At 38.6% G+C, this 12,111-nt stretch overlaps 1 protein-coding gene across 1 annotated transcript in view; it reads right to left on the bottom strand.

Moving 5' to 3' along the window:
- Positions 1 to 8,654: 8,654 nt before the first annotated feature.
- Positions 8,655 to 12,111, bottom strand: part of SLC5A1 (solute carrier family 5 member 1) — a 45,946-nt gene continuing 42,489 nt past the window's right edge. The window contains exons 14-15 of the mRNA XM_010947923.3: positions 10,945 to 11,050; positions 8,655 to 10,763 (exon numbers count right to left, since the gene is read on the bottom strand). Coding sequence (XP_010946225.1) covers positions 10,546 to 10,763; positions 10,945 to 11,050 — 324 coding nt within the window. The 3' untranslated portion in view covers positions 8,655 to 10,545. The remainder of the gene's footprint in view (positions 10,764 to 10,944; positions 11,051 to 12,111) is intronic.

The raw sequence follows: 12,111 nt of genomic DNA, 5'->3' as shown, positions 1-12,111 counted from the left end.
AAAATTAGGTTGATTGGTTTTCAGCAAGACTAGAAAACACCTGGTTCAAGTTAGAACAAGAATTCAAGGAGCCCCAATAGGGGAGTTTTTGCAAAGAAAATGGCTTTAGTGTGAAGTGCTGTAATTAAGAACCTTATATGAAGCTATTAAGAATCGTAGTGATACAGTGGAAGCAGACGCTTGCATGTCAACAACAAATAAGAAAGGTAGTTACAAATTCTAATAAATTTATACAGGAAAGTCATGGACCAAATGTGAGGCCAGTTAAAATGAAGCATGACTTTGAGCAGATGATGGATTTTGATTTTAAAAACCCATTTGACACTTGGAGTAATTTCCTTAGAATGACCTAGAGCTGGTATTTATTCATTATGTTCAATCACATGTCTTAGATCTATGGCACACAAACAAGTTGCATAATAGCATAAGTGCTATTTATTTTCAGAAATTTTAATCAACATACAGACTAAGCATGGAAATCTTAAACATATTTACTGAAAACAATTCAAATTCTATAATGCATAACTATTTTAAAATAACAGTAGTGCTGACAGAAGTTTGGAGGTGAGTTGGAAAAGAAACGTGTAAATTGCTATCAGAACTTAAGAATGGCACACAAATACTATCTAAACATGATGGATCCAGAGACAGAGTTTAAGGAGATATTCTAAGAGTTGAAAGAATAACCACTTGACAAACTGAAAACCATGATGATGTAGCTAGTAACTTGAACGATAAGGACAATGAGTGGAGCCAGGGTCTAGCATAAAGTAGATAAATCTTTGAATTTTATGAAATTGTAAATCCATAAACAGGGGCCTTAAGCATATTATTGAAGAGTTTTAATAACTACCAGAAGAAATAAAAAAAGAAATAATTTTAAATGGCTAATGTTTTTACCCATGTTAAAAATGTTGAAAAGATATTTTCTTTGTTATCTATATTCTTCTGTGTGTTTGATTTTTTTTTGAACTATACAATAAACAAATGTATCATTACATTATTGTAAACATTACTAATGCGCTTGTCTATGGTCTCTGGCTAGCTGTATCGCCTGTGCTGGGCTCTTCGGAATAGTACAGAGGAACGCATTGATTTAGACACAGAAGAGAAAAGATACGAAGAAGCCGATGATGGTGTCAATGAAGGTAACACCTGGTTTACATTTGGTTTTCACATAGAAGCTCTATGCCCCTGGCTTTGTTTAGTTTTTCTTAATGCTATGAAATTCAGCTTCTGAAAAACCTCTTGGATTTATGGCAAGCTGAAACTTTAAAATCTTACCTTCCCAAAAATCAAGACAATTTGTTACGTATGAAATCCATCCCTTCATCCACTGATCCATTAGTCTGTCTGTCCATCCATCCGTCATCCATCCACGGATCTGTGTGGCAGCTACTGAGATGGCGGGCAGTTCCAAACTCTCCAATTCCTTGTCTCATAATGTTGATTGACTATAATTAAGCATCTAGCCCTACCCTCTCCTCCAACCTCATTTCTTTCTCTCCAACCTGGCAGATTTCTTCACTTTTCTCCCACATACACCAAGTCCCCTAGAATATTTCTACCTCTTCTCCAAGAGAAGAAAAAGCCTATTCTTTGAAACTAGGTTCTAATTTAATTTCCTTCATGAAAATGTCTCCAGCATCCATTCCCATGGCTCTTTATTTACCTGATATTTTAGAAACCACTGACAAATTTAGCCCATCAGGATATGTTGTCTTAATCTGTACACTAATTGTTTGGCTTGGTTTGATTTTGGTTCTTCAAAACCTTGAAGGAAGGGTCAATGCCTTCTACTCCTTTGGGGTTTTTACATCAGTGTTCCTGAGTGAGACCGACCTATAATTTTCCTTTTATGTAATTAGTCTATGTCTTGTTTTAGTACGAAGATCATAATGTTCACAGAATGAATTGGAAAGTAGCCCCTTTTTCCTTTTTGTGGGAATATTTCAATAAGATTGGAACGATATCTCCATCGAAATTTTGGTATTTTGTCAATAATACCATTAGGGCCTGATGAATCTGTGTGTGTGTGTGTGTGTCTGTGTGTGTGTGTGTGTGTGTGTGTGAGAGAGAGAGAGAGAGAGAAATATTGAGAGAGAGGGAGAGACTCTATGCCATGCAAAAGTTTTCTATTGTTGTATAATCAAATTTATCTATATTTTCTCAGGGATTCCTCTAACACTTAGAAATGGTTATAATCATTCTTTACAATCACCTGTACTACATTGACAGGAGTTTTATTTCCCATGCTTTGTGATCATTTGCTTACTTCTCTTTGTTTCAGATAATCCCGAGGAAACTCGTGGATGTCTCAGAAAGGCTTACGACTTGTTCTGCGGTTTGCAGAGAAAAGGCCCCAAGCTGAGCAAAGAGGAGGAAGAAGCCCAGAGGAGGAAGCTGACAGACACATCGGAGAAGGCATAGTGGAGGACCGTGGTGAATGTCAACGCCATCCTCCTCTTGACGGTGGCAGTCTTTCTCCATGGCTATTTTGCCTGAACTCTATCTGAGCTACTAGAATGTTTATTAAGCAAAGGATGCTTTCATTGATTTTTTTCACTTGTGTAGTTTTTTGTGTTGCAAAGGCAGACACGCAGTTGGTAATTTTATTAAATGAGATGACTATAGGTCTGATTTTTAGCTTTTGCTCTTCTTTGTGTCAGTAAAGAAAAAGAAAGTTGATAATTTAGAAAGCCAGTGAGCTGACTCTATATGTGCATAAACTAGGAGCACTGGGTCCAAACTTTCACCATTACTGTATGAAAGTTTCTATTTACTCATATCCTTAATTACAGAGTAATATATTTAAATCTTAATGTTTGTCAACTTGAAGATTGAAATTAATTTCATTTTTAAATTTCAGTTTTCTCCACTTATTAGTGAGATTGTATGTACTTACATATACTTACTAGCAATTCATATTTTTCTGTGAATTTTCTGATATATCTTACCAATTTTCTAATTCATTTATAGATATTCTTCAGATAGTCTGTGTTTTTATTATTTGCATATGAATTGCAAATATTTTTCTTGAAACTTATGTCTTGCCTTTTAATTTTATGGGTTCTTTTTTTTTTTTTTTTTTTTGCTGTAAGAAGCTTTAATTTTTATTTAGTCAAATTGTTTCATCTTTTACCTATAGTTTCTGGGTTTCATGAATTACTTTCAATGGTTTGCTCTTTTAGGGTTTTCCTGCCATTATTTCTTTTGTTTTGAAGAATGTACTCAAACTCTACATTATTTTACAATCGACTTTTCTCTCTTTATAGTACATGGTGGGCATCATTAAGCCCAACAAATGCAGATCACATGAATTCATTATAATTTCTACCTAAAAATTTATAATATTAGATATATTTATTTTAACAATTTTCTATTTAGGTGGATTTTCAGGCTGTTTAAATATTTTTTGCCACCACAAATGATGTTGCATAGATCCCCACTGATGGTTTTATTTCTACAGGATAGAATTCTCACAGTGGCATAACTGAGCTGCAGATACATTTACTTATATTTTTAAGATACTGACAGATTACTTTCCCAAAAGTTGAGGCAATTCACACTCCTGCCAACAAGGAGCAAGTAGACCTGTTCCCCCTGTGTGTTTAGTAGCACGAAAAGTTGTTGCTTTTTCAAAAATTGCTAATCTGGTTGTTGAAAAATCTTATAGGCACTCTAATTAATCATCGATTTTAACTTCAGTGAGTTGCCTATTTATAACTTTTTTCTGTTTTTCTATCTGGCAGTTTACATTCTTAAGCAAAACAGGAAACCAAGAAACCACAAAAGATAAAACTACATATTTAAATAAACCATTGAAGTTTTTGTATCAAAAGGTAGTTCAAACAGAAATTAAAATATGGAGTCAAAAATATATTGTGACATGAGAAAAAGAAAGCGCTCCCATAAATGAATGAGGAAAAGACAAACAAGTCTGATTATTGTACTGCATCTGGAGAGGAAGGGACAGACTAAGGCTTCTCTTCATGTGATGTTACCCTTATAATCTAGAATATGGTCTATAATGACCAAGCACATGTCCAAGGATGCTATCCTCACAAGTTATTCCAAGAGATTTCCTCTTTGATACATGATGTTTGTTTATCCCTGGTTTATATGGAGCTTCTAATGTGAAACCATTAAGAAGTATTTAAGGAGGGAAGGGTATAGCTCAGTGGTAAAGTGTGTGCTTAGCATGCACAAGGTCCTGCGTTCAATTCCAGTACCTCCATTAAAAATAAAGAAATAAGAGAACGGGCCAAGATGCCGGAATAGAGAACCCATTTGATCATGTGTATGGTCCTTTTATTGTGCTGCTGATTTTGGTGTGCTAGTATTTTGCTGAGATTTTTTAAATTAATGTTCATCAGGAATATTAACGTGTAGTTTTCTTTTCTTGTGTGTTTATCTGCCTTTGGTACCAGGGTGATGCTGACCTTATAAAATAAGTTTGGGAGTGTTCCCTTTGCTTCAAATTTTTGTAAGAGTTTTTAAAAAAAACTGGCATTAATTCTTTAAATGTTTGTTGAAATTCACCTGTAAAGCCATCTGATCCTGGGCCTTTCTTTATAGAGAGGTTTTTAATTACTGATTCAGTTTCCTTACTTGTTATCATTCAACCTTTTTACTTGTTACCAATAACAAGCAAGTAACTCTTCATGATTCATACTTAGTAGGTTGTATTTTTCTAGGAATTTATCCATTTTCTCTAGGTTGTCCAATTTGTTGGTGTATAATTGCCCATAGTACTCTCATAATCCTTTGTATTTCTGTAGCATCCATTGTAATATCTCCTATTTCAGTTATCATCTTATTTATTTGAGTCCTCTCTCTCTCTTCTTCTCTTGGTAAGTCAAGCTAAAGTTTTTTCAATTTTGTTTACCTTCTCAAAAAAACACTTAATTCTATTGATATTTTCTATTGATTTTCTATTCTCTATTTCATTTATTTCTGCTCTGATTTTTGTTATAGCCTTCCTTCTGCTAAGTTTGGCCTCAGTCTGTTCTTGTTTTTCTAGTTCCTTGAGGTGTAAGGTTAGGTTGCTTATTTGAAATATTTCCTTTTTTAATGTAAGCATTTATCACTATAAACTTCCCTCCTAGCACTGATTTTGCTACATCCCATTAGTTTTGATATGTGTGGATCCATTTTTATTTGTTTTAAGATTTTTAAACTTCCATTTTGATTTCATCTTTGACCCATTGGTTGTTTAGGAGTATGTTGTTTAATTTTCACATATTTGTGAATTTTCCAATTTTCCTCCTGTTAATTTATTTCTAGTTTCACACCACTGTGGTCAGAAAAGATACTTGGTATAATTTCAATATTTTTAAATTTGCTGAGAGGTGTTTTGTGACCTAGCATGATCTATCTTGGAGAATGTTCCATGTGGCTTGAGAAGAATGTGTATTCTGCTGCTGTTGGATGGAATTTTCTTTTTTTTTTTATATAATTCACTCAAATTTATTGTATTACTCATATGTTTGGATTGGTTCTTGCTGATTTGTCTTTTGGATGGAATTTTCTATATATGTCTGTTAAGTCCATTTGGTCTAAACCATTGTTCAAGTCCAGTATTTCCTTGCTGATTTCTGGTCTGGATGATCTATCCATTGTTGAAAGTGGAGTATTGAATTCCTCTATTATTACTGTATTGTTGTCTGTTACTCTTTCAGATTTGTTAGTATTTGCTTAATATATTTTGGTACTCTGATGTTGGGAGTATATGTATTTACAATTGTTATGTCTTCTTGATGAATTTACCCATTTATCGTTATATAAGGACCTTCTTTTTCTCTTGTTATAGTTTTTGACTTGAAGTCTACTTGTCTGATATAAATGTAGCTAACCCTGCTCCATTCTGATTCCTATTTTATGGAATATCTTTTTCCATTCCTTCACTTTGAGCCTGTGTGTGTCCTTGAAGCTGAAGTGAGTCTCCTGTAGGCAGTATATAGTTAAGTCTTCTTTCAAAATCCATTCAGTCATTCTATGCCTTTTGACTGTAATATAATCCATAAAAGTCAAATCCAGGCAGGGCCCTGACTGCCCACATACTCTACCATGGCTGCTAGGTCTTGCCACAGTCACATGGAAGTAGAAGCTGGTGTTGAGAGTTAGACTAAGTTTATGCAGGTGACACCTGGAGAGGCTAGCTGCAGGTTAGCCCATTGGTACAAGCCAGTGATGAGAAACAGAGCTAGATCTGGGCTCACAATCATCTCAGGGCCCTGGCTGTCAGCATGCACTTCTGTAGCTGCAGGATCTTGCCACAGACGTACACAGCAATGGAGGCAGGTGGTGGGCATCAGGCCAGTGGCATGCAAGTAACAAAGCGGAAGGGGCTAGCCCCAAGCACACACACAAAGGTGGGGGTCAGCTGAAGGGATCTATACTGATGTCTTGAACTCACACACAGCCACAGAAGACTGAGAAGGCTGCCAGCACAGGTCCTGGATTCCCTTGAGGGTGAGGGTTGGAAGAGTATGGAGGGAGCTGGGAGACACTCAGATGGCTGACATCAGTGAACACAAATAACTGTAGGGCAAAAAAATGGTGAAATCTACAGAAGTCCAAGGCAGTTTTGCTGGCTGCTGTTTTCTTCAGTGGGGAAACTGCTGGGATGCTCTGCAGAGCAGGTCTCTGGGAACCACCACTGTTGTTCCGACAGTGTGGTAGCCTCTGCTTTCCTTCTTTGTTCCTAGCCAGCATGTCTCAACTTTGCTGGTTTCTGGATGGGGTGAACTCAGAGTGGTTCCTTCATGCCATGCCCTAAAAGCTGGGGAAGCTAATGGCTCACCCTACTCTCTCTTTCCCAGGGAGGGAACTCTTTCTAGCTGGAGAGTTCCCTCTAGGCACTGAGCAGTGCTGGCTTTTACTAGGGCTGCCATAACAAAGTGCCACAGACTGGGTGTCTTCAACAGCAAAAATTTATTTTCTCAAAGTTCTGGAGGCTGGAAGTCTAAGGTCAAGGTGTCAACAGGGTCAGTTTCTTCTGAAGCCTCTATTTTTGGCTTATAGATGCCCGTCTTCTCCCTGTGTCTTCTCATGGTCTTCCCTCTGTGTATGCCTGCAGTCCTGATCTCTTCTTATAAAAACATCACGCTTATCGGATAAAGGCCCACCCTAGTAATCTCATTTTCATTCAATTATCTCTTTAGAGACCCTATGTCCTAATAGAATCACACTCTGAAGTTCTGGGGGGGTTAGACTTCAACAAATGAATGGGTGAGGGAAAAGAACACAATTAAGCCCATAACACAGGAAAAGTTAGTTACGTATCTTGTGGATTTTCAAGTCATAGGTTCCTGTGGGAAAAATAATCTGAAGTGGATGTCATGCAGCAAAAAGAAACAGAATCACAAACTGAACATACAGAGCATGAGGGCAAGAAAAGGCAGGTGGTGCAGGTCCTTTGGATGGGCTGGATCACAGGTTTTCAACAATGAATGAATGACAAAGCATCTTCTGCTCCCAGGGCTCGGGCACCTTGACTCCTGGACTACAGCATATCAGAAAATAGAAGCAAAGCAGCAGCATTCTAATCTGAATGTTTGCCAATCTGAAATGTCTAGTATTTAGTTTGACAATTTGGCCTTTGAGTGTGATCTAGGAATACAGGTCCACTCAAGGATCAACTTCTCTCAAGCTAGGAGTACCGCAAATCAGGAAAGCATAGTCCATGTCCTGAGAGTCTTGGAAGAGCCATCATAGAAGAACAGAAGCTGCACTGACAGAAAAAGCCGTCTGGGTCAGGGGTGCAGTGCAGGCTCAGGGACTGAACAACACTCACCTGGATGCTCCAGAGCCAGTAGAACAACGCTTCCCCATTAACCTTACCCACATCTCCCTAATTCCATCCCCACCAACCCGCCAAGGCAATGGCACCTCATTCAAACAACTTGCTTCACCGCAATCCAATTTGGGGCTGGGTTGGGGGTAATGTTAAGGAATCTCTCTCTTCCAGCTAAGCACACATATGTTTTTCTCCCAAGGCTTGCTTTTGTGAAGCAGAACAAGCTGTAGTGGATCTTTTAGGAAATGGTGATTTCAGTACTAGGAAAAAGTGAGTTCTAGTACATTTCAAAGGTAGAAAGTTTTCTACGAGTACATCAATGCCTGACTCAGTTATATGGAAGTAAGAAATGCTCCCAGGTGTCAAAAGCCCCGGGACCAACATCACTCTGCAGGGAAGGAGACATGCCTTCTCATTTTGAGAGATTTAAAGAAGCTTTTTTGCCTTATAGGGTATTGTTTTTCAGTTCTATAAACTAAGCATTAATAAGCAATCACTCTGCCCCATAACAAACACCTTCCATTTGAGGGAAAGAATAGCTCTTTCCTGTATCCCTGAAATTATTCTAGTACAATTTATCACTTCCTGGGCCCTGGTTACCCAAGTGGTTCAGTCTGTTCTAACGGGACATTAAGCATTGAAAGTAGAGTTACTCACCCCATGTTTGCTAGAGGTTTGAAGTTGAAATCATCTCCAAACTTTGCTACATGTTGTTAAATTGTTCAAGTTGCTAGATTCTATTCTCAACTGTCCTGGCTCCTGCAACCTAATCCACATCTTGTGCCAACTAGAGCTCACCACAGAGATGGTCAGTCTTTTGTCTAGAATCTCTAGAAAGCAAGAAATCAGGATGTTATGGGGTTTTTTTAATGGTTTTATTTTTTACCAAAGTAACAAATTTTAATATATGGGACTAACCGTAGCTTAATATGACATCTGTTTGGCATCTTTCATGTATGTATCTCCCATCCCCTTTTCAAAGTACCTGCTTACACTCAGAGGAGGTAGTAGATGCTATAAGCACCAGAGTCCCCATTTTTCAAAGAGAAAAATACAGTATAGACCAAATAATTTACCACATGTACGCAGCGAATCATTGACAAAGTCAGAAACAGAACCTAGGACAATCTAGATATTTCATATTTCATGCCTGCTCCATCCATCAGCTTTCAGTCCTCTCCCTTTATCCTCTCAAAGCTCAAAAATATCACAAATTCCACACAAAACTCAGTGCTCCAAGTAATGCTGGCCATGAGAAACTCTCTACTTTTCCCTCTTCTCTGCCTAGCTTAAGGAGAACATGAGGGCACATCAAATATTTTCTTTTCTTTTCACAAGAACAAGCCATTCTTTACCTATTGAACCATTTTTACACCCAAGGAACCACTCTCAGCTCCACAGAACCTCTGATCCTAGCTCCTTCCTAAACTAGGCTGAAAGCAGTCAATACTGATATCATGACTTCCACAGGATTATATTACACGATATGATTACTATTTCTCAGTTGGAATTAAAAGAATTAAATTCATTAAATTTAACTTTAATTTTAAAAATTTCCTTCTAAGAAACAGATTTCACAAGAAATAAAAGTGTTGAGCACTGCCGCCTGGAACAGAGACAACCCACCCTATCCTAGGTTGATGGACGATCACCAATCAAGAAGACACCTCAGAAAGGAAGAGCTGTGGTCACGTGAACTCACAGCGGGGAGAATCTCGGGCTAAACGTTTCAGGAGAATGCAGCTGCTCTGAGATGACAGAAGCCCCCATGAGGCCCATCTGCTCTGTTACATGACACAGAGTCAGCTTCTAAGCCTTTGTGTATATCAATGTCAGCACCATAAGGAATAGGAGCCTCTGGAAATGCCCAATTCATTACAGTCACCAGAGTGTGTACTCTGTGCAGCCATAAGAAAAGGTTAACCAAAAATAAAGCAAGCATTTATAAACAAATGCTTTTATCATTCATTTGATCCACAAACACTACTGAGTGGCTAAGACATTCCAGGCACAGCAAATGCCAAAATGAATAAAATCTCAAACCTGAGAAATTCACAGTGGACATTTTTAGAAAACCAGAAAGCCCCCTTGACTCAAGATTATCTGCTTTCCCTGTTGGCCTGAGGCTGACACCTGGGTCCTTCCCTTTGGTAAGTACTGCCACCCCCAGGCCTCTCCTTCAGAAAGCAAACACCCAGGACAGGGACCCTATCAAGCTCCCATCCTCAGCTTCAATGTATTTCTCAGTTTATCAGATTCATTTTTCTTGTGCTAAGGAAAATTTGACATGATATTATGAGGAGGGAATTTTTTTTCTTTTAAAAAAAGATGAGGTGGGGTGGTTAGATAGGGAAAGTGGCAGGAACCAGGGAGACCGCAACTGTTCAACAATATTCAAGGATGACAAGCAATGCTGACATGCTGAATCTACCTGAGATAAACTTGCATCAGACATCACAGGGCTTCAGCTTCTTAATCTGCCTTTTCCTAGACATCAGATTAAGTGGACTTCCTTCTGCAGCTCTGATACATACAGATGACTGTATGACACTGGCCTCAAATATATAAGTTAACAGCAAATCACTGATTTTTCTGCAGCTAGCCTGTAATTACAAATGTACACATTTATCAACTAGACAAAATTTACAACCGGCTGGTGGCCCTTCAGCGCCACAGGATGTAACTAAAGGAAGATAGTAAAGAGTCCAGCCTTCAGAAGCACAGCCTGCAGCAGAAGGCAGGACTCAGGCAAAATATGCGTGGCAGAAGACAGCCACGGCCAGCAGGATGATGCCGTTGATGTTCACTACCATCCGCCACAGAGGCTTCTCCGACGTGTCTGTCATCTTCAGCTTCAGGGCTGCCTCCTCCTCCTTTGTCATTTTGGGGCCCTTCTGCTGGTCCAGGCCACAAAACAGGTCATAGGCCTTCCTGCAGCATCCTTTTTTCTCCTCAGGAACTTCTGTGCCATGGGAAAGGAATAAACGGATTATTAGCTACAGAAGCAGGAGGCTCCTCACTCCTTCCTAGAAGAGAGATCTGAGCTTTGAGGAAGGCATTTAGTGAAGGCTTTAGTAAAGTGGTCTTGCTGTTGGAGGAGTAACTTTTTAGGGCTTGCAAATAGGCTCTGAGCCATAAACCACCTATTTCAATGGTCTCCTCTGGGGCTTCCTGAATGTCCTCCTCTTCTGCATCCAGATCAATACGCTCCTCTTTGCTGTTACGCAGGCTCCAACACAGGCGGTAGAGCTGTGGAGAAAGCAGAACAGGTTAGCAGAAAGACCCAAATAGTGTCTTGGGCCAAGAGGTGGGGGGAACAAAGAGATGTGCATCAAGAAAGGAAAAGGAATGTGGTCTCTTAATACCAGCAATAACACAGATTATACATCCTGTCCACAGCACTATCTCTAAGTACGCTGGGAACTTAGATATAAACCACACATTTGTACACACCACCCCCTATGATATGTGCATATTCAGAGGCTAAGAGACTGCCTTGAATATAGAAATGTTTTGAGTGAATGATCTCTTGTTACATATGATAAATGGATTTGTTCTTTTTAACACTGATGCTGGGAAATAAGGCTAGATACCCATTTATCCAGACCAGCAGTGTAAGGTCAGATTTTTTTGTCCTATATTATGGGGGGAGAATCGTAGACTCATGAGCCATTTAGAACAGGGAAGAGCTGGAGGTGCAGTTTCTACTGACATGAAACCAGAAGCTACTTCACTTCAAGAGGAAGCCTGGAACTAAATGTGCTTGGGGCTGCAACTTTCCTGGGTTTTTTTACATTTTTTTATTGAGTTACAGTCATTTTAAAATGTTGTGTCAAATTCCAGCGTAGAGCACAATTTTTTAGTTATACATGAAAATACATATATTCATTGTCACATTTTTTTTCAATGTAAGCTACCACAAGATCTTGTATATATTTCCCTGTGCTGTACAGTATAATCTTGTTTATCTATTCTACACTTTGAAATCCCAGTCTGTCCCTTCCCACCCCCCGCCCCCTTGGCAATTGCAAGTTTGTATTCTATGTCAATGAGTCTGTTTCTGTTTTGTATTTATATTCTTTTTTTTTTTTTTTTTTTTTTTTTTAGATTCCACGTATGAGCGATCTCATATGGTATTTTTCTTTCTCTTTCTGGCTTACTTCACTTAGAATGACATTCTCCAGGAACATCCATGTTGCTGCAAATGGCTTTATGTTGTTGGTTTTTATGGCTGAATAGGGGGCTGCAATACTTTCAAAGATTGAGACATCAAGAAGGAATGAATACAACAAAAAGAAAGCCTAGGACCC

The sequence above is a fragment of the Camelus bactrianus genome, chromosome 32 (genome assembly GCF_048773025.1).
Source record: "Camelus bactrianus isolate YW-2024 breed Bactrian camel chromosome 32, ASM4877302v1, whole genome shotgun sequence".
Classification (NCBI taxonomy): Eukaryota; Metazoa; Chordata; class Mammalia; order Artiodactyla; family Camelidae; genus Camelus; species Camelus bactrianus.
This window is presented reverse-complemented; position numbering and strand designations above follow the sequence as displayed.